Here is a 23137-nt window from a genome sequence, read left to right on the forward strand (position 1 = left end):
GAAAAATCTAGGGAAGCATGGGAAACACTTTTATGCATAAAGGAGGCTTAAAGGCTTGGATAGCTAATTATCGACCGATCAGCATCTCAGGAATGGTGATCAAGGTATTGGAGAAGTTGGTTAAGGGAAAAATCCAGGAATGGCATACTATATAGGAGGCAATATGGTTTGGTGAAGGATAGGTCATGCTTAAATAACTTGCCTTTTACAGTGACAGTTGAGTTGGATAAAGATAATGGGTATGGGGTGGTACTGTTGGACTTTGCAAATGCTTTTGACAGGATACTGCATAGAATTCTGATAAATAAATTGTAGCACATGAGATGTGAAGTGGGTGGCTTATGGAGAGATACCAGACTAGTTCATTATACTGTCTGGTATCTCCCCATAAGCCACCCACTTTGCCAACTTGACATCTCCCCATGTGCTACAATTTATTTATCAGAATTTTTTGCAAAGTCCAACAGTACCACCTCATACCCATTATCTTTATCCAACTCAACTGTCACTGTAAAAGGCAAGTTATTTAAGCATGACTTATCCTTCACCAAACCATGTTGCTTCCTATATAGTATGCCATTCCTAGATTTTTCTCTTAACATTAATGATAGAGGAAATGATCTGAAAGAAAATATTCAGTTGTTGCTGATGATGCAAAATTGGGTAGAGCAATAGTTAATGAAGATGATAAAATTTTGCAAGGATGATTTAAAAGACTGGCAGTATGAACAAAGGAGAACATTTGTCAGTTTAATGTGACAATGTGCAAAGTTATGCTTTTTTGAGGTGAAAAAAAAATACCTGCTGTATACCATATTGATAGAACTAATAAATAAAATAAAACAGATTTAAGTTACATATATATTTTTATTAGTATAAAGTTTTTGCCTTAGTATCAAGGGCATCTTCAGTCAGACTTTCAAATTAAACAAAAACCAGTATAATCAGCAGTGACTCCACAAACTGCATGATGACACTCTACATACATGATGTAGAGTGTCATGGTGTAATTATATTAAGATTCTAGTAAAAATAATTTTAGCAAGATTTAATAATAAATTATAAAAAAAAATATTTGTGCTGCCTATGGTCCCTCAGAAGGTTCTTCTAAGGAAGAGGCGGAGGAATTTTTTTTGGGTGAAGTCCTTGTTGGGCATATGCAGAGCAGAGTAAGAAATGAATTCCACCAGGCATATAGGAACATGTTGGGAAAATTTGGAGAAAAGGACAAAGCTAATAATAATGGTAAGTATTTACCGGACTTCTGCTCAGGACTAGTCGTTATTAACAGCATATTTCAACATAAAGATATGCACAAGTTCACATGGAGAGAAGCAAAAAATAAGAAAAGCCTCATTGACTATATCATTGTTGATAATGATATCATCATGCTTTCATTTTAAAAATTTTTATGGAATTTACAATCGTGTTAAAAAACTTTTTTTCACCAGAGGTCACGCTAGTAGAATAACATGTGATCAAATCATTGTTTCTCTAGCTTACAGTTAATGATGTAACTCAGCTTGTTCTGTATACTTATGTACGCTCCAGATGATGATCTTGATGTGAAGATCGAAACGTCGGGATAATAAAAAAAGTTTTTTAACATGGTTGTAAATTCCATAAAAATTTTTAAAATGAATGCTGATCACTGTGTAACCCTACAAGAAAGGAATATCATCATGCTCATTCAGGGTACAAGAGTGTACAAAAGGTTTGAAATTGGAAGTGACCATTACTTGGTATAATCAGTACAATCAGCAAAGGATATCACATTAAAAAGAATGTGAGAAGAATGTGTCACTATGTAAGAAAGTTTTAAAATGAATTAAAGTTGAGCAGCATTTACAAGTAAACTGTAGACTCAACTATAGAAACATTATTAAAAAAAAATGAAACAAATTGAAAATAAGAACCAAACCTTGGAGTTTCAGTGGCAAACTCCGAAGAAGACATTGATTTAACTTGGGAGGTATGTGGTGAAGTTGTTTTCAAGGATAGAAAAATAAGAACACCATGGTGGACACAAGAAGTTAAAGAAGCAGTCCTAGAAAAGAAGAAAGCATACCAAAAGTTCCTAGCAAATAAGTTGGCAGATGCCCTAAAAGAACACAGAGAAAAATGTAAAAGAGTTTGTAAAAGTAGCTAAACAAAAGTCATGGGAATACTTTAGTAAGAATATAGAAAATAAATATCAGGACGGTGGCAAAATGTTCTGCAGGCTATTGAAGAAGCTTAGAAATGGAAGAAAGAATACTGTAAAAGGAATCAAAGATGATAAAGGTTTTAATGATGATGATGGCTTTTTCTATCTCAATACTTGAGGTAGAAAAAGCCATCAAAAACTTGAAATTTGGAAAGGCAGCTGGAGTAGATGATATTTTACCAGAAATGCTTAAGTATGGAGATATAAAAGTTTTGCAGTGGCTACACTGCATAATTCAGAGGGCCTGGGCAGAAGGTCAAATTCCCAATAATTGGAATAGAGCTCTCATAGTACCCATCTATAAAAAAAGGGAATAAAACTGAATGTGAGAATTAGAGGAGTGTTTCAGATAAGATTTATGCAAGCATACTTGAAAAGAGGTTAAGAAAGATTGTGGAAGAAAAACTTGGAGAAGAACAAGCTGGGTTCAGGCTAAATGGAGGTTGTCAAGATCAGATTTTCATTTTAAGCCAAATAGTTTAGAAATCATGGGAATATGACAATGATCTATCTGTATTTACGTTTTGTAGATCTGGAAAAGGCATATGACAAGGTTTATATTCAAAACACTACAATTATGTGGGGCAAATGGAAGATTATACTGAATCAATACATAGTTTCTATTTAAGTTGTAAGTCAGCAGTTAGAATTGAAGGACATACAGGAAGATGGTTTGATATAAAATCAGGGGTGAGACAAGGATGCACATTATCTCTACTCTTATTCATCATCTATATAGATCACATTATGAGAAAAAGTGGTATCAAATCTGATATTAGAATTGGAGATGTTAAAATTAGCTCTTTGCTTTATGCAGATGATGCTGTACTCCTAATCACATCTAGTGCAAGTCTCCAGGATTCACTAACTAAATTGAATAATAGCTGTAACAAATTTGGCATGAAAATAGGCAGGAGCATGAAAAACTTCAGCTGCATTCTGAATGGAGATCCTATAGAACAAATAAAATATTTTGGCTATTGAGGCACAGTTTTTAGTGAAAATGGCAGGTTAAAATCTGGAAATAGACAATAGAATAAGCAAAGCTGGTATGGTGGGTTGCCAGTTGAATAAATTTATATGGAATAAGAGAGAAATTAGCCAAAACACCAAACTAGCAGTATGCGTGACATTGTTCAAACCAATTTTAAGTTATGGATCTGAGAGTTGAGTTAGAAATAAAGCACTTGATCAAAGACTAGAGTCTGCAGTTATGAGGGTTCTGATAAAAATTAGGTGAGTGAACTGATGACATCAATGGCAGAATCAAATTGAAAATAAAGATATTGGAAAGGAACTTGACATTATTAGCATTCACGAATGTGTTAGTGTAGCTAATCTAAGGTGGTATGGCCACTTAAATTGAATGGTTGAAGAAAGGTTAGCAAAACAGATGGTGATGCCATGGCAAGAAAGAGACCTAGAGGAAGACCAAGGTCTAGGTGGATTGATTCAGTCAGAAGCAATGGTATATATGATACAGCTAAAATTATCAAACTACTTCCTGCAATGCAGTGTGATGAAAAGCATCTACTACCTAAAGACTCGTATCTATGTAATGAAATTTATACTTGCAGCATCCAGTTGTAAAGTAGAAATTCTTTTCATAGTCATCCAGTGCGTGAGAGAGAGAGAATTGGCAGCTTTCTGTTTAAATATCCATGTTATAGAACCAGTATCCTATAGCAAACTAGGCCATACATCTTGCATTTGAAATGAGAATCCTTTTTTTTAGTGGACTTTTCAGTTAAATATACTTATTTGCAGAAGTGCTTAATGAACATATTAATTGGGTCACAGATGTTTTAGGATTGCTGTGTTAGCTTAGATTCATTTGTTGTTACTGCATCATTTTTGACAGATCAGTGCCATATATGTTTATTGTATCTATTTTATTTTTTTCTAGTTTATTTTGTATGGATTCTTCCAATGTGTTGATGCCTATTTTTACATATTTACGTTCCTTCCACTTCGCTTCACATTATCATTTTGGTTTTTGATCACCAGATCATTGAGGATGATGTTCAGGTAAGTTAGGCACTTTACATGAAACATTTTAAGTATTTTTTTTTTATTTGAGTTCTATATCTTATAATTATATAAGAACTGATAATAATTGTTAAAAATATATCCAGGGAAATCTTTGCCTTGGAGAAGTGCATATTAACAAATGGTTTTCTTGTTGAAAAATCTTAATGTTGTCTATAAGAAAAGGATGAGCTTTTTAGAGTTTATTAGTTATGGAGTGCCAGTATGTTTACTATAATTGTAATTAGTGAATATATGTTTCTAAGTGTAGCAGTTATATTTAATTTATTTGGAGCATTAGTTGAAATCACCATTGTCTGGTACATATGAAAGTGCTTATGATGGCAGTCAGAATAAGAGAATCACATTGAACAAGTTGTAGAGTTATTAACCTTAAGCATGTATTCATGGATTATGAGGTTTAGGAAATGATGGCAATGAAAGGAGGCACTGCACATGGAGAAAAAAAGTTCAAGTTTGAATATGAGAGAGAGAGAGTGAGAGTTCAAGAAGTTTGTATGCCAAGAAAATGTGTGGCTGTAAGTGAACAGTCATAGTGGGTAATGTAAGATTTGAAGACAGAGTTAAAGTGTGAAGTTGAGAGATGAGGTGAAATGCAGGCAACATGAAATTAGGTGAATGGAAGTGAATATGGATCAAATAAAAAAAGTTCTGTGAAAGAGGTGAAGAATGGACCAGTTTGTTACATGGAGATTCCATTATAGACCATTATGTAATTATATATTCCATTAAGTAAGATTAAAGAAAATGAACATTTTTGAATTTGTACTTTTTTTTTTTGTTGTTAATATAGCATGCTGTTTCGTCATATGAATGGGAATGATAAAATAAAGAAAGTGCTTATTGGATTTCATCCAATTATGGATGAAAGTGCTTACTTTCATCCATAATTGGAAGTTTACTTTTGAACAATGCCATTCTCTCAACATAGTTAATAGGTAACTTCTCCTTGTTTAAAAGATCCTAATCATTTGCTTGTACCAGTCTAAGTATAATTTCTTTTATAATTTCATACTCTTTAAAACATCAGTTGTGTGTGTGTGTGTGTGGTGGGGAGAATATTCTTTATTAACGTATTGGAGTTATGATTCCACTTAAACTGTCTAAGATCAAAAGAGTTTAATGAAAAGAATTATAGCACTGGAGGAAAACTTCTAAAAAAACTTTATTAGTGTAGAATATTTGTCTAAGTATCATGGGCATCATCAGTACAAGATCATAGAATGGCAATTAAATATTAACAGATTATTCTAAAAAGTGCCACCTAAGTAGTTATTCTTTTTATATATAATTTCCTAACTTATTAAAAAAATTATGAAAAAACTTAGGTGGAGTTTTAGATTTGTGTGTTAATGTTTAATTGCCATTCTGTGATCTTGTACTGACGATGCCTATGTTACTTAGGCAAAACTTCTACACTAATAAAGTTTTTACTTGAGTTTTCCTAGTGTTATAATTCTTTTCAGTAGGCTAACTCACAGTATTTCATTATTGAAACAAATAAAAAGAGTTTCTCCAAAGGAAGTAGACAATATTCTTTTTTAGAACACCACCACTAATCTTGCAAAGCATGGGAATACATTCCCATGCTTTGCAAGATTAGTGGTGGTGTTCTTAATCCTAACTAGTGTATAATTATTATAATTCTGTGCCCAAATAATAAGGAAGTGTTTAAAAAACAGAGTTTGTCTGGAGTAACTGTAGCATGACGTGCCGAAAAACTTGCCAATGACATTAAAGGAACTTTAAAAAAACGTTCGTCCAAATTTACATCATATTCACTTGCTTTAGATGAGAGCACAGATGGGAAGGATACAGCACAACTGGCTATCTTTGTCTGTGGCATCGATCAACAATTCAATGTCACAGAAGAGCTGCTAGCGCTCGTACCTATGAAGGGGACGATGAAAGGCACTGATATTCTTGAAGCCGCCAAGAAAATACTCCAGCATTTCGGCCTCAGCCTAACCAACCTCGAGGGTGTGGTAACTGATGGTACCCCTGCTATTGTGGGGAAGAACGAAGGGTTTGTTGCACTGCTACGGAAAGATCCGGAACTAGAAGGAAAAGATTTCATCCATTACCACTGTTTAATCCACCAGGAGAATTTGTGCATGAAAACTATTGGATTTGAGAATGTCATGAAAGTTATTGTGACTGTCGTCAACATTATTAGGGCAAGAGGATTGAATCATCATTCAATTCCAAGAGTGCGAAGCAGATCATGGAAATGTGGTTTATTATAGTGATGTGCGTTGGATGAGCAACGGGAAGGTTCTTAAAAGAGTCTTTGACTTAAGAAGCAAAATACAGCAATTCATGCAAACCAAGGGGAATTCAATTGCAGAATTTAACAATCCGAAGTGGATGACAGACTTTGTGACCAACATCTCGTTGCATATGAATGACCTAAATACGTGGCTACAATCCAAAGATCAACTGGTGCACACTCTGTTTGATCACATCAAAACTTTTGTGGCCAAGCTCAAACTTTGGGTGGCACAACTCGCAAAAAAAGACTTAACTCATTTTCAGCTTCTGGTTGAGTCCAACTGTTCATCTCTTGATGAATACGCTACAAAATTAGCCGCGTTGCGAAATGAGTTCGAAGAGAGATTTAGTGATTTTCATAACCAACAGTCCTCTTTAGATTTATTTTCAATGCTGCCAAAATGCCAGGCTCAGTAGAAATGGAGCTGCTTGAACTCCAAAACAATTCTTCTTTGAGAGAAAAATTATTCAATGTGCCCTTACTTACATTTTACAAAGACTACATTTCTGAGGATGCATTCTCTATCTTCGCCAGCATGTTTTGTTAGGAAGCACATACTTATGTGAGCAGTCTGGAGAATGAAGACTCCAGACTTGGATATCACATGCTCCAGAATGAAGCATGTGATGTCCAAGGCAAGAACTCAGATTACGGACCAACATCTCGAGAATACTCTGTGCATAGCGACTTCAAACATTGATGCTAACATCGACAAGCTGGTCAAGGAAAAGCACTACCAAGTTTCCCATTGACATTATAAAAAATGAATGTTTTCTTCATTAAATTATCTTTTTTCAAGTATTGGTTGTATTTATTTATCATGAACCTGACTCCTACCTACGCTCTTAAAGCTGAGTTTGTTTATTTTTATAGGATTTTATGTAAAGTATCAAATGCAGCATTCCTTGTGAATCTGGAAAGCATCTTACAATTCTAAATACTGCAGTATAGCTTAGTGTTGCCTACGGGCTTCATTGAAATTTTTAATGTGGCCCGCACTGTCTGAAAGGTTGGAACTCCTGCTTTAGGCCTATCTCATGATTTCTGCAGAAGGATTGCCAGCTTTCTGACTGGAAATACATTATGTGTGATGCTAAAGGTTCCTTATCTACAACTAATGTTAGGGTTCCACAGGGCTCTCTTCTCTTACCAACTACTTCTATATATTAGTGACTTACTCCAGTTGACTACAAATCCAATAAGTAGCCTGTTATTTTAATGGCTAATATAGCATACTTTCGTTTAGGAGTGTCCCTTTTTTTCACAATGTCATTAGCTCTTGACCCAAAATTCTAGAGCATTACTGAAGCACTATAAAACTAATATATGAAGAATAAAAAATAGCACAGGGCTCTCTTCTCTTACCAACTCTCTTTCTTCTATATATTAGTGACTTACTCCAGTTGACTACAAATCCAATAAATAGTTATTTTAATGGCTAATAAAGCGTACTTTCGTTTAGGAGTGTCCCTTTTTTTCACAATGTCATTGGCTCTTTACCCAAAATTCTAGGGCATTACTGAAGTGCGTAAAACTAATATATGAAGAATAAAAAATAGCAGAAATTTTGGACATAACTTTTTCGTATGTTGTTTATTGTCTCCTTATTCTGCCGATGTGCCTTTATATGGCTGTTAAAGGAAGGATTTTTTTTTTGGTGGGGGAGTGGTGGTAAAATAATGTGGGGAAATTATTTGAAAAAACCTGGGTTTTTTGATATATGTATAAATATTGTTGTTATTATTAAGGTGGGTAGCGAGCTTTTTGAGAGGGGGGGGGGAGAAGGATCTGAAGATAGAAATTATTTTTTTGGGGAAGAGGAGGGATTTAAGGATAAAAGTCGGGCAGGAGTGACGGGGGTGTGGACCATTTCGACATCCTCAGTAGGCTATATTAGCCATTGAAATAATAGTTTGTTTTAGAGGAGTAACATGGGAATTTTCTCAGAAATAATACCAATAAATAGCTTTTTTTTATGACTGTATGCTTCACTCCTCCTCCTCATTTGACAAACCATGTATTTCTGACTGGAACATTATGTATGATGGTTGAAGGTTCCTTATCCTACAACTAATGTTGGAGTTTCACAGCTCTATTCCGTTACCTATTCTTTCTTCTATGTATCAATGACCTACTCCAGTTGACTACAAATCCAATAATACATAGCTATGTTGATGACTGCATGCTTCACGCCTCCTCCTCATTTGACAAATTATATACCACACAACCTTCAGAACAGCAACCTTTACTACCCTAAATTCTGATCTCCAGACCATTCTTTAATGGGGTTTGGACAACCTCGTTAATTTCAATGCTAGCAAAACACGGTTCTGACTTATCTCCCATAAAAAAAAAAAAAAGAAAAAAAGAAAAGAAAAAAAAGTACCATTTTCTTGAGATCCTGTTCTTGACCACTCAAATCTTTATGCAAAATGAGATCTCTCTTCTTGGGAGGTATCTCAAACATGTGTGTCTATTCTAATGTCCGATAATTTCACCATACCTAAACTTTATGATCATGGGTACTCCTCTATGGAGTGCATCAGTTGCACAATCTATGGTCTCATTCCTGAAACAACTCCACAAACGATCCTTTCAATGAGAACCCACTTGTGAAGAATGATTGATCTCTGTGATCATAGTCACAAAAGTTCCATTGTACAATTTTCCCCTTTTGAAAAAATTGCCTGTCAGTCAAGAAGTTTATCTTCCTCTTTGGTGAAAACAGGAAGATAAACTCAATAGGTCAAACCCCTGACTGTTCCTTCTTTTCTATGATCACTGTTGTCCAAATATAACATCCTATATTTATAATTTAGAAGAGTGTCTCGCTTGTTTTATTTTTCATTATAATGTCACCGATTATGTCCATGTCATACTTCTCTAGTTCTTCTGCAGTTCTACTTCTTTTCCATTGATACTTATGTTGATGATGACAGTCTTCAGTTTCTGCTGACACTGTATTTGTTCTAGTAGTTGACTTTTTACTGTTTACTCTGGTTACCTGACAAAATCCACCATTGCTCTTTTTTAACCAAGTGACCACCCAGCTGGCATGAAATTATATTATGTTGCACCATCTTGTTTAAACCAATAGATGTTGCAGTTTAGTCAGGCAAATCCCAAATTGTCAGCCCATTAGCAGGTATCCAGCTGATACCTGCTGATGAAGTGCACTATGTGAATGAGGATTACACAATAGGTCAAAACTCTGAGTCATTCTCTGCATTTCCAGTCTGAAAGGTTATATGGAAGTCTTCTTGCAATCATCTAGCTTAAATTCTTAAGTAACCCTATTTAAATAATATAAAATGCTTATAATTTAAAAACACCTTGCCTAATTTTTATTTTAATATGAATACCATGCATGAAAGGCTGTATGCTTATCTGTGTTTGTATCATGAGCATACTTAGATAATCTGGAATCTCTATTCTGGAGAAAAGCATTTTTCTTTTTTTGAGTTAATATATGTTTTCATTAAGCAGGTGTGATTCTTATGTAATAGATTATTTCATCTTCTGCCATAATGGCATTCACAAACATCATGCCATAGTAAGATTCAAACTTTCAGCCAAATAAATAAAATTAACAATAATAAACAGGTAGTTTACTGTATGATTTATACTGACTTAGCATGAATTATGACCATTTTCATCAGTGTGAACATGCCCAGTTTATTGCATTGTGTATCAGTGTATTTTATTGTGTATGCTAGCTTTGAGTGGTTGTGTATAATATGAAATTTTGAAAAGGACAAGGTCGGATAACACTATTATCAGAGCTTGAGTCAGGTGCCTCCATCTTAAATATGGCACATATTATTGGTTGCTTATGACTCATGCTGTTTAAGGTGTACACAGTATGGCACCAAGCCGGCAAAATCACCGCTAAATCACCTGAAACCATAAAGGTGGGCAGAATGTGATTGCTCATGGGGGTGGGAGGGAAGGCACATTGCTCCATTTGGTTTAATTAGCAGGTGATATTGCTATTATTGAAGCAATGATATACACGGTGAGTGCAGAACAGTACCTTAGATACAACGCACCTTAAAGGATGACCTCTACTAATGTCTATCACTGTGGCAGTAACTCCTCAATATCGAAATAATTTCTGTGTATAATGGATAATGTAAATAATGCTGGATCTAATATCCACTTTGCTTATTATTATTATTATCCAGGCTTCCATGGAGTCAAAAGACTCATCGTGGGAGGTCCTTCCTAAGAAACACAAAGTCTATCAAGACTCATCGAGGAGAGATCCCCCTAAGAAACACAGTCTATCATATCACTCCTTAAACTCATTGACCGTTCTCGCTCTCACCACTCCATCAGGCAATGTATTCCATGGTTCAACCACCCTCCATGCAAAGAAACCGCTCCTCACCCTCTTGCTCATGGTTTCCTTTCGTATCTTCCAGGGATGGCCTCTTGTCATCACTCCATCCCGCTGTTCAATCAAGCAAAAGACCTCCCCAGTGTCTACCCTGTAACCACCTTTCAACAGTTTAAAAGTCTCAATCATATCACCAAACTCTGCAGTCCACATTCCACTTTCCACAGTTAATTTATCCCCTTCAAATCCTGGGGACCAAATCTGAGAACAATAGTCTAAGCGTGGTCTGATCAGAGTCTTATACAACGGAATGATAACCCTTTTATCTCTGCTAGTCAGTGTTCTCATTAATGCAGCAATCCTCTGTGTTACCTTCACCACCTTTGCAATATGTTCCCTAAATGTCAGGTTTCTATCTCTTGTATTCCTTACTTCCTCCAGTATAACTCCTCCCATAGGAGGAGTATGCAGCGTCCCATCGATATTTCCCAAACCTCAAGACCTTACATTTTGCTGCATTAAACCGATACCCCCATTCATTTGCCCATCTTTCTAGCTTATTCAAATCCTCTTGCAGGGCTACCACATCTGCACTATTATTAATAATCCTTCCCAGCTTTGCATCATCTGCAAACAACTGAATATCCCCTTGCAATCCACTGACAATGTCACTGATATAAAGGTTAAACAATATAGGTCCCAGTACTGAGCCCTGTGGGACCCCACTTGTAATCCTCTGCCTCCTTGACACTGCCCCACCATACACAACTCTTTGATACCTATTGGACAGCTAATTAATCCTGAATCCAGTTGACCAATCTGACATCCAGACCCATGTGCTGCAACTTAAATATCAGCTTATCATGTGGCACCCTGTCAAATGCCTTCGCTAAGTCTAAGAAAATGGTAGTATATGCCTTTCCTTCATCTAATGCTCTTGTAACTTTATTATAAAAGGCTAGCATATTGCTAAAACAAGAGCGCCCCTTCACAAATCCATGTTGACTCTCACAGATAACATTACCCTCATCTGCCCAATGTTGTATACGGTCTCTCACTACTTTCTCCAAGATCTTAACAATTACTGATGACACACAAACTGGCCTATAATTAGACACTTCCAGTCTGCTACCACCCTTATGCAATGGCACTATCTTACCTTCCTTCCATTCCATGGGCACCTTTCCCACAGCTAGACTTTCATTGAAAAGCCAGGTCAAAGGCACTGTCAGTTTCCTAGCACATTCTCTCAAAATTCGTGGTGAAATACCATCCAGTCCAACAGCTTTACTGACATCCAGAGTACTCAGTATTTGAAACACACCCTCCTCCTGTACCTCAAACCTGCCCTATCCTTCTAGTATTAAAACTGACTCCTCCAGGATGAAATACTCCAATAAAGTGTTCATTGAACAATTCCATTATGTCCTCTGCATCAGTCACTCTATTCCCATTTTTATCCCACATTATCATTCTTCCACAGTCATTTCTCCTCCTACTGGCCACGTAGCTAAAAAAATGAATTATATAATTTCTGAGTATTTTATTAAATTCTGTTAGTAAAAATGGGTTTTTGAAGGCTTGTTTCATGCTCATGTAAGAAAGGTAATTTTTTTTATTTATTTATTGAATTTTTTTTTCTTTGATTAATTAGTGTATTTTAGTATACTTATTGTATTTGGTGTATTTACTGTTATATTTGTAGATATATTATTAATTTCAAGCAGTATGTAAAAATGATGTCCAAAACCTATTAGAACAGTAGGTTGACATCGAAAGTAAAGTCCAATGTAGATGCGGGAGGCAAGGCAAGAAACTTTGTTCCACTAAACATAAACATTACAACACCAATATTGATGATACAAATAAAGATATAGAACACCTATGATTTAATCAGGATGAAAAAATAAGTACGAATAAATGTTACATATTGCTCATTATTTTATTACAACATATAATAATAATCATTATACTGATTATTATAAAATACTAACTGCATTTATGTTTCAGTTCTATTTTTAGTTCCCTTCCTACTGGTCCAAATTCTCGTCTCCTGCAACCTGCAGAAATTTGTGATCTCTTAAAGGGAATTATTCTTATCACTGTTGGATTTATGATGACATATGTTGACACCTCAATGCTGTATCACATTGTAAAAAGCCAGTCTGTAATCAAGCTGTATATTTTCTTTAACATGCTAGAAGTAAGTATTACACATTTATTACCTAGAAATACACTTTTATTAATACAGACCAGTATTTTACAAATAAACATTTATTAAAACCTACCAGTTTCGCCAGCAAACTGTCTGGCTTTTTCAAGGTATTACGGAGATATGAAAGTAAATGCAAATTAAAAGGAACATAAAAAACGTTGTAAACCAAACTAGTATCTATGGTTACACGTTTCGCGTGACAAAGATGGCTTATTGTTCTTATTCATTATCACGCATGCGCGTTTGTTGTAGACTTGCAATGTGATTACTGGCCAGCTGCAGTTCAGATTGACTGAGAGAGAGGATCAAGTTTTTCCACGAACTGTTGAGAATTATACCCTGATTTCTGTTGAGGTTTCCGCCGGTTATTAGTACTATTGTGGCTTCCTTAAAAACACGATGTCTGTAGTCGTCATCGAGATATGGCATGGAGCTGTTTTGCCAATCTATCGTGTGGTTAGACGTGCAGAAATGATGTGCTAAGCCGGAAGAAATGCTTCTGTTGTGGTTTACATCACCAACATGTTCTTTTTGTCTAATTTCTAAACTTCGTGAAGTTTGTCCAACGTAGGCAAGACCACAGGAGCAGGGAATGTAATATACTCCTGGATATTTGTAGAAAGGAACTTTATCTTTTGGAGATCCTAAAACTTGTCTGATGTTGGTGGTTGGTTTGAAGACCACTCTGATGTTGTTGGCTCTTAGTATTCTTGCTATTTGATAAGAAATTGACTTGATGAAAGGTATCACTACAGTAGAAACGTGCTGACGGTGGGATTCTTCTTGTCTGGGGTTGTCATTGTATAGATATTTTTTGATGATGTTTTGAGGGTATCCATTTTGTGATAATGTGTTGGCTATTAGTGAGAGTTCATTCTGTGTATCCTCCTCTTCTGATATAAACTTTTTGGCTCTATGTTTCAACATGTGGGTAATACTCAGTTTGTGTGACTTGTGATGGTTTGAAGTATAGTGAAGATATCTTCCAGTATCTGTGGGCTTTCTGTAAATGGATAATTTGACACTGTTAGGTTGTTTTTTTATCAAAATATCTAAAAAATACTATACTCAATTTCTTATCAAATAGCAAGAATACTAAGAGCCAACAACATCAGAGTGGTCTTCAAACCAACCACCAACATCAGACAAGTTTTAGGATCTCCAAAAGATAAAGTTCCTTTCTACAAATATCCAGGAGTATATTACATTCCCTGCTCCTGTGGTCTTGCCTACATTGGACAAACTTCACGAAGTTTAGAAATTAGACAAAAAGAACATGTTGGTGATGTAAACCACAACAGAAGCATTTCTTCCGGCTTAGCACATCATTTCTGCACGTCTAACCACACGATAGATTGGCAAAACAGCTCCATGCCATATCTCGATGACGACTACAGACATCGTGTTTTTAAGGAAGCCACAATAGTACTAATAACCGGCGGAAACCTCAACAGAAATCAGGGTATAATTCTCAACAGTTCGTGGAAAAACTTGATCCTCTCTCTCAGTCAATCTGAACTGCAGCTGGCCAGTAATCACATTGCAAGTCTACAACAAACGCGCATGCGTGATAATGAATAAGAACAATAAGCCATCTTTGTCACGCGAAACGTGTAACCATAGATACTAGTTTGGTTTACAACATTTTTTATGTTCCTTTTAATTTGCATTTACTTTCATATCTCCGTAATACCTTGAAAAAGCCAGACAGTTTGCTGGCGAAACTGGTAGGTTTTAATAAATGTTTATTTGTAAAATACTGGTGTGTATTTCTATCTATAAAAACGACCAAAAATGTATACCTTGAACATTTATTACCTGTAGATTTTATTGAAAATTGGAAACTTCAGTATCTACTATATATGTATTGGACTTGTGCAAACACTTTTCAGGTACCTGTTATCATTTCCCTGAAATGTATACCTTCAAGGGTACATTGTGTTGGACTATGATCTAGTCCAACACAATTAACTTGCATTATTACTAGCTTTATATGAATGATTTATTTTCAAATTAATTGGATATTTGTTGACTTGAATATTGTCAGATCTTAACATTTTTGTTTTCTAAGATACTACTAACTACATCAATCAACTTAATTCTTGGTCTTGTTTTGAGTCATGCTTCTACTGTCCAGGCATAACAGACCTTTGTTTTTACTAACCTTTCTCTCCCATTTTGTTTAAGAGACCATACCATCTTAAATGAGTTCTGCTTGCATGTGATTGAATGCCAGGAATTGTCAAATTCCTTTTCTAATATTATCCATTTTAATATTATTCTACCATTGATGTCATTTTCTTATCCCCTTAATTTTTCTCATGTTGTGGTTTCTAGTGTTCAGAACTCTTCAGTTAACTTTTTTTTCAACCCAGACTTTCAGATCCATAAGTTAAAATTGCTGTGACAATTTCTTTAAGCATTTCTAGTTAAGTTTTTTTTTTTTAATATCACTCCTAACATGAGGGATCACAAGACCTATAATACAGCATTGCCGTGTGATTAGGAAGAAAGAAGGAATCTGTTATGAATTTCTCAAAAACTGGAGATTGTAGTCATTTGAGAAAACAGTGCGTGTGTGTGGGGTTGGGGGGGGTGGTAGGCAGAAAATGAAAGAGGAGGAGGATGACAAATGGCATGATAAGTATGAAGCAGAAGTGTGTGTGTGTGTGAATAATGATATATTCTTTTGAATATGTTTTTATTGTTTAGGGGAAAATGGAAGAATTGTGGCAGCCAGTTTGGTGAAGCAACACCAGTAAAAGTCCTTTTAAAAAATAATTAATTAATATAATAAATGATAAATAAATAAAAAATCATCTATTGAGCAAATTGTTCTCTCTTTTGGAAATCATGATACATTCTTAGAAAGTTTAGTGCATTATCCCAAATGTGAGAACAGTATTTTAGATGTCTAGAATAATTACTTTAAAAGATTGTCAAATGAAATAAGAAGTGATAGAATGGTAGTAGAAAATATTCAAGAGGAATGCAAACAGGATAATACATCAGTACTTAAGATAGAAAGTCAGCTATAGCAGATGAGATATTTATCAGAAATGCATAAAAGTTTTCCTGTAGCTCCACTGCATAATTTAGAAGGCATAGTCATAAGATAAAATTTCAGGCAATTGGAGTATTCACCTGTAAGAAGTAAAAGTGAATTGTGAGAATTTAGAGGAATTTCCCTATTGAGTGTTCCAAGCAAGTTTTATGCAAGCATTCTTTAGAATATGCTAAGAAAAATTGTAGAAGAGAAACTTAGAAAAGAACAAGCTAGGATCATGCCAAATAGGAATTGTCAAGGTCAGTTTTTTAGTCTAATACAAATGTGCTTATAGGACAGATTATGCTTAATGGATTTGGGTTGGAGAAAGTGCTATTTAATGAAAGAATGATACAACCAAAAGCAGATACAACAGATTGGTTGCATGAGAGCTTGGACATATACAATAAGATAAAAGATGAACATTATTATTATGAAAGAGAGAGAATGTTATGGAAGAGATGATCTGAGAGTAGTTTTTTCATGCCAGAAAAAGTAATTATTGTGGCAGTAGGTAAGGAATTTAGTTGATGAATCAGATCAGGCTGCTTATTGGAACCAGTCTTTTACAAGGGTGGTCTGAAAAGTTCTCGGCCTAATAATGACAAAACCGATTTATAATTTCAAAATTATTTTTATTTTTCAACATAATCTCCCTTAAGACTAATACATTTATTCCAGCAATGCTTCAGCACCATTAACCCATTCCCTGTAGTAGTTCTTAGTAAGACTGCAAAATACTCCTCTACAGCTGCAATCACCTCTTGATTCGAAAAAAAAAAAATGCTGACCAGCGAGGAAGAGTTTTAGTTTTGGGAAGAGATAGAAGTCAGAGGGAGCCAAATCTGGGGAATAGGGTGGATGCTCCAACAATTCATAGTGTAGATCCCTTAATTTTCCCATTGCCAAAACACCTTTGTGGGCAGGTATCTGGTCCTGATGAAAGATGATTTTTTTCTTCTGGAAACTGGGTCTTTTTTCATGAATGTTTTCCTCCAGTCTAGTTAAAAGATTGGAATAGTATTCCCCAGTTATTGTTTTACCCTTTTCATGATAATTAATAAACAAAATTCTTTTAGCATCCCAGAACACCGATACCATGATCTTTCCTGCTGATGGAACTGACTTTGTCTTCTTTGGTGCTGAACAACCAGCTTCTGTCCACTGTTTTGGATTCTGGTGTGTAATGGTGAATCCAAATCTCATCCATAGTAATAAATCGACACACACAAAATCAGTTTTATTTTGTTAAAATGTTTCAAGCACTGTTCAGAGATTTTCATGTGAGTGCGTTTTTGATCTGCTGTGAGCAAGCGCAGCACCCATCTTGAGCAAAGCTTTTTCATTTGCAATTCTTCATGCAAAATATATCCTACATGTTCTTTTGAAATGCCTATAGTCTCAGCAATTTCACTCACTTTGACTCGCCGGTCATCCAATACCATATCGTCATCATCAAATTCCTGCCATGTACCCTCATGGGGTGTACAGGATATGATAGTACTACATGAAAAATTTACATCATTACTAACTTCCTATCTACAATTTTCCTCCAAATCAGTGTCAAGACTCCAACATTATCAGATCTTATATTTCTGTGGTTTAAGGCACTTTGTACCTTATCAATCCACCTATATCTTGGTCTTCCTCTGGATCATTTTCCTTCCAACCTGGCAGAGTGACCATACCACCTGAGATTAGCTCTGCTAACGCATTCCTGGATGCTGACAATGTCAAGTTCTTTCCTAATATCCTCGTTTTTAATATGATATTGCCATTGATGCCATCTGTTCATGCCTCTAATCTTTCTCGGAACTCTCATATCTGCAGTCTCTAATCTTTGGTCAAGTGTTTTACTTCTGACCCAGCTCTCAGATCCATAATTTAAAACTGGTTTGAACACTGTCTTGTATACAGCTAATTTAGTGTTCCGACTAATTTCTCTCTTATTCCATATGAATTTATTCAGTTGACTTCCTACCATACCAACTTTGTTGATTCTATTGTCTATTTCCATATTTAATTTAGCATCTTCACAAAATCATGCCTAAGTAGCTGAAATGTTTTACTTGTTCCACAGGTTCTCTATTCACAATGCATATCACAATATCATATCGATACCATATCGTGCACTTGATCAATGATTTCTGGTGTTACACTTCTTGGACGTCTTTCATGTGGATCATCTTCAAGGCCGGTACAGCCTCGTTTAAACTCGGCAGCCCATTTGTTAATTGTCGACAATGAAGGAGAAGAGTGCCCATAAACTTTTATGAGCATTGAATGAATTTCTTATGCCGGTAAACCTTCTTTTTACAAAGAATTTTATAATTAATCGCACGATACTCTTTTTTATCCATTTCAAGGGATACAGACAACACGTTTGCTTCAGACGGCTGTGTACTTGATAGAATGACTTGCAATTTCACATGGATGCTTATAACAGATGTACCAACTTAGAAAAAATAAATAAATAAAAATCTTGCCAATAGTGTAGTGTTGCCATCTATGTTTGAAAACTTTTCAGACACCCTCGTACTTAATAACCAATCACAAAAACTGCTCATAAATCATGAAAATGGGGGAAAAAAAATTGATCTTTTTCCCCTAAATTCGCTATATCAAACCTTGCACCATAATGAAGTGTATCTGTGGTTCCTACTGGCTTCTCTATAGTGAGTTTTTACTGTATAAAGAAATATCTTAACTTCTATGATGTATGTCTAATGCTAACTTTGTGTTTCTTTTTTTTTTTTTTTTTTGTATTAAATTCTCTATGAGGTTTGTTAAAGTGTTTATCATTGCATACTCATCCTGCCATTATTGTTAGGTCATTTAACTTTTATGAGATACAGTACATCTAAAATAAGTAATGCAACAAAAATCATCAATCCAGCACATTTTATTATTTTCCAAATTGGCAAAACACTAAAATCTGTCGGATTGATCTAACATTACATAGAAAAACAACTACCCTAACAAGACAGAAATGTAGAAATTTGCACTTAATGTTTGTTCTTCCAGGTTGCTGATAAACTCTTTTCCTCATTTGGACAAGATATTCTTGATGCCTTATTTTGGACAGCAACTGAACCTAGAGGAAAAAAGAGAGAACATATTGGTCTCTTACCTCACTTTCTTTTAGCTGTAGTCTATGTATGTATCCTTTTTTTATTGCTGATCGGTATTAATTACCCATTAGCTGGTCTCATTAATGGTTCTAAAAATGAAGAAATAGATTCTTTGTATCACTATGATATCTAATGACAAAGAACATGGAGAATGCTCTTAGTGTGGATTACCATCTTTCCTTCTAAGAATGAGTGAACATTCTTAGAAGGAAAGATGGTAATCATTTTCTAGAGCCATCTAATTTGATGTCTTAAGCTTAGGATAAACCAGAAAAGCATTTGAATTATGAACAGAACAATACATTAGCAATATAATCTACAACCACACCACTGCCACAACTTTTTAACAACCATGGTCTAGAAATGACTTCATGGTCATTTCTAGACCGTGAAGACATAGAAATAGGACATATGGGAAAGATCTGAAATTCTTGAATCTGCAGAAATGTTCCAGTCTGTGAAATTCCACAAAATAAATCCCAGTGTCAATTTATGTCATATCTGAAGTTACATGAGGGCAGAGACAAAAGCATGCACAACACTTAACACATGCCCATGAACACAAACATAATTCAAACTTTGTAGTATTATGCATGCAATGAGGTTCTGGATTGTTGTGAGGCAGATGTCCCTGGACCTCGCCTAATGCTTGGTTTAACCCAAAGATATTCAGTACTCTTGAGATCAGAGCTTTGTGGAGAACCAGTTAAGTGTAATGATGTTCATGTCCACTAACCTTGCAGTTACAGCAGCAGCCTAACATGGTGCGTTGCCTTCCTGAAAGAGACAATGGTCAGTTCCATAGAAATGCCACAAAATATGAAACATTGTCCAGAATGTTCAGATGTTTTTCGCAGTTCCATTGAAAAAAAAAAAAAAAACAGAGGTCTGAGACCAAACCAGAAAATATAGTACTGTGCTATCACACTGCCACCTGTGAATTTCATAATTGGTGTTACATACTCTGGTAAGAGACATTCACCGAGAATCCGCCACACCCACACCCATCTGTCTGCTCAGTAGAGGGTATAGTGTGATTTATTGCTCCATAACATAGCTCTTTCTTTCACACTTTACATCACTGCATGTTGGTTAGGATAACGTGGGACTTGCATATTGTGGTCTTACCATGGAAACCCATGTTGTTAGCCTCAGTTCTGAATGTTTTCATGCAGATTCATGTTCAAGTTGATGCCTGGAACTCTGCATTCAACATGTCAGACAACAAATGGTGGTTTTTACATGTCATCCTTCATAGCACCCTACAGTCACTTTGAGTGAGTGTGGTGGGTTGTCCACTGCAGGTAGCACTTGCAGTTGGCTCCTTGTGCTTCCATCTCATTATAGTATCACTGATTGTTAACCTGGGATCATATTCCTCCAATTTATACCAGCTACAAACATATGACTCGTTACATGGCACGATGCACCTTGCCCATGGAGTTGTCCATTGACTTCTTTCCAAGCAGTGTGTGTGTGTGTGTAACTGAATCAGTGATTAATTACCTGATAATGACTTAGTGTGAAAGCAAGTCATACTAAATAACTGCTGGTAACATTGCTTTGTTTTAGAAATCATATAAAATTTTCTTATGCACACGTATATGGACTGTGTGGAATAATTACTTCAGAAAATATCAAGTAAAGTAATGGACAATAAAATAGTGATAGAACATATCCACAAGATTGCATTCATGAGCATATTTTAGCACTAGATGGAGTAGAGCTGTCATTATACCACTTTATAGAAAGAGGAATTGCCACCTAATCAGTGTCCTGTACATATTTATTTAAGCATAAGATAAAAAATATTAAGGTCAAACGTGTAAGAATCAATCTAGATTCAGGTCATATAGGATATTCTAAGAATAGATATTTATGTGGAAATCACAACAGTATAGCTGTGTTCTGTTTGAGTTATTTAATTTATATCTTAAATCATACTTGACAAGAAATCGTATTGCTTTTATCGTGTGAGCAAATAAAAGTTGGTCATATGAAGTAACTTAACAGTTATGTGGTTGATGTTTTCAGGAAGTTGCTTCACATGAAAACTTTTATTTGTTCATGGGTAAGGGATAAAAATAAGAATGTAATTTCTTTTCAAGAATAATTTATGTGTTTCATAGCCTGCATTAATGTTGTTCTTCAGTTCTATGGTACATTCTTAGAAGGATGTATTAGAGGTTGTTTGGTACATCCCATGTTAAAATCAAGAGGATTTGAATAAACTAGACAGATGGGTACATGAATAGGGTGTCGGTTTAATGCAGCAAAATGTAAGGTCTTGAGGTTTGGGACACATCGATGGAACACTTCATACTCTATTGGAGGAGTCGTACTGGAGGAAGTAGGGAAGACGAGATCTGGGTTGGTGATTGATAGAAACCTGAAATTCAGGGGACATTGCAAAGGTGGTGAAGGTAACACAGAGGATTGCTGCAATACCGAGAAGGACGCAGAGATAAAAGTTGTCATTCCATTTTATAAGACCCTGATCAGACTACGCTTAGACTATTGTTCTCAAATTTGGTCCCCAGGATTTCAAGGGGATAAATTAACTGTGGAAAGGGTACAGTGGCAGATAACAAAGATGGTTTCAGGACTGTACAATGTTAGTTATGTTGGTTATTGGTTGAGGGAATGTGGATTGCAGAGTTTGGTGAGTAGAAGGAGAGGTGATATGATTGAGACTTTTAAACTGTTGAGAGGTGGTTACAGGGTTGACATTGGAGAGTTCTTTTGCTTGGTGGAACAGCAGGAAGGAGTGATGACGAGGGATCCATCCCTGGAAGTTACGAAAGGAAGCTGTGAGCAAGAGGGTGAGGAGTGGTTTCTTTGCATGGAAGGTGGTTGAACCGTCGAATTCATTGCCTGATAGAGTGGTGAGAGCGAGAACGGTCAATGAGTTCAAGGAGTGGTATGATAGACTTTGTGTTTCCTAGGAAGGACCTCCTGCGATGAGTCTTGACTCCATGGAGGCCTGAATAATAATAATAAAAATAAATTCCTGATATTTTAGTTAATGATTTCTGAATGAATTTGAATAGCATACTTTTCCCTTGCTGGAGTATGTAATATACAAAAATCTCTGTTTTTCCATCATCATCATCAAATTCCTGCCATGTATCAGGGGTGTACAGGATATGATAGTACTACATAAAAAAATTATATCATTGCTAACTTCCTATCTACAATTTTCCTCCAAATCAGTCTGTTACTTGTCAAAACTCCAACATTATCAGATCTTATATTTCTATCGTCTAAGGCACTTTGTACCGTATCAATCCACCTATATCTTGGTCTTCCTCTGGGTCGTTTTGCTGCCAACCTGGCAGAGAACACTTGTTTTGCCAATCTTTCTTCGCCCATTCTGTTTAGGTGACCATACCACCTGAGATTAGCTCTGCTAACACATTCCTGGATGCTGACAATATCAAGTTCTTTCCTAATATCCTCGTTTTTAATATGATATTGCCATTGATGCCATGTGTGCGCACCTCTAATCTTTCTTAGGACTCTCATATCTGCGGTCTCTAGTCTTTGGTCAAGTGTTTTACTTCTGACCCAGCTCTCAGATCCATAAGTCAAAACTGGTTTGAACACTGTCTTGTATACAGCTAATTTAGTGTTCCGATAATTTCTCTCTTATTCCATATGAATTTATTCAAGTGACTTCCCACCATACCAGCTTTGCTGATTCTGTTGTCTATTTCTATATTTAATTTACCAGCCTCAGTAAAAATCGTGCCTAAGTAGCTGAAATGTTTTACTTGTTCCACAGGTTCTCCATTCACAACACAGTTGACATTTTCAATGATTCTGCCTATTTTCATTGTCTTTGTCTTTTTATTGCTGACCTTCATACCATATCTATTA

At 35.6% G+C, this 23137-nt stretch overlaps 1 protein-coding gene across 3 annotated transcripts in view; it reads left to right on the forward strand.

Moving 5' to 3' along the window:
* The window catches only part of LOC150110524 (transmembrane anterior posterior transformation protein 1 homolog), a 222130-nt gene that overhangs the window by 104951 nt on the left and 94042 nt on the right, over nucleotides 1-23137 (forward strand). For all 3 annotated transcript variants that reach the window (XM_090399604.1, XM_090399611.1, XM_090399621.1), the window contains 3 exons: nucleotides 4113-4234; nucleotides 12877-13069; nucleotides 19152-19287. In XM_090399604.1, the coding sequence (XP_090255730.1) occupies nucleotides 4113-4234; nucleotides 12877-13069; nucleotides 19152-19287 (451 nt within the window). The remainder of the gene's footprint in view (nucleotides 1-4112; nucleotides 4235-12876; nucleotides 13070-19151; nucleotides 19288-23137) is intronic.

The sequence above is a fragment of the Typopeltis vanoorti genome, chromosome 1 (genome assembly GCF_054136105.1).
Source record: "Typopeltis vanoorti isolate ZY-2024b chromosome 1, IOZ_Tvanoo_1.0, whole genome shotgun sequence".
In the NCBI taxonomy this organism is placed as follows: Eukaryota; Metazoa; Arthropoda; class Arachnida; order Uropygi; family Thelyphonidae; genus Typopeltis; species Typopeltis vanoorti.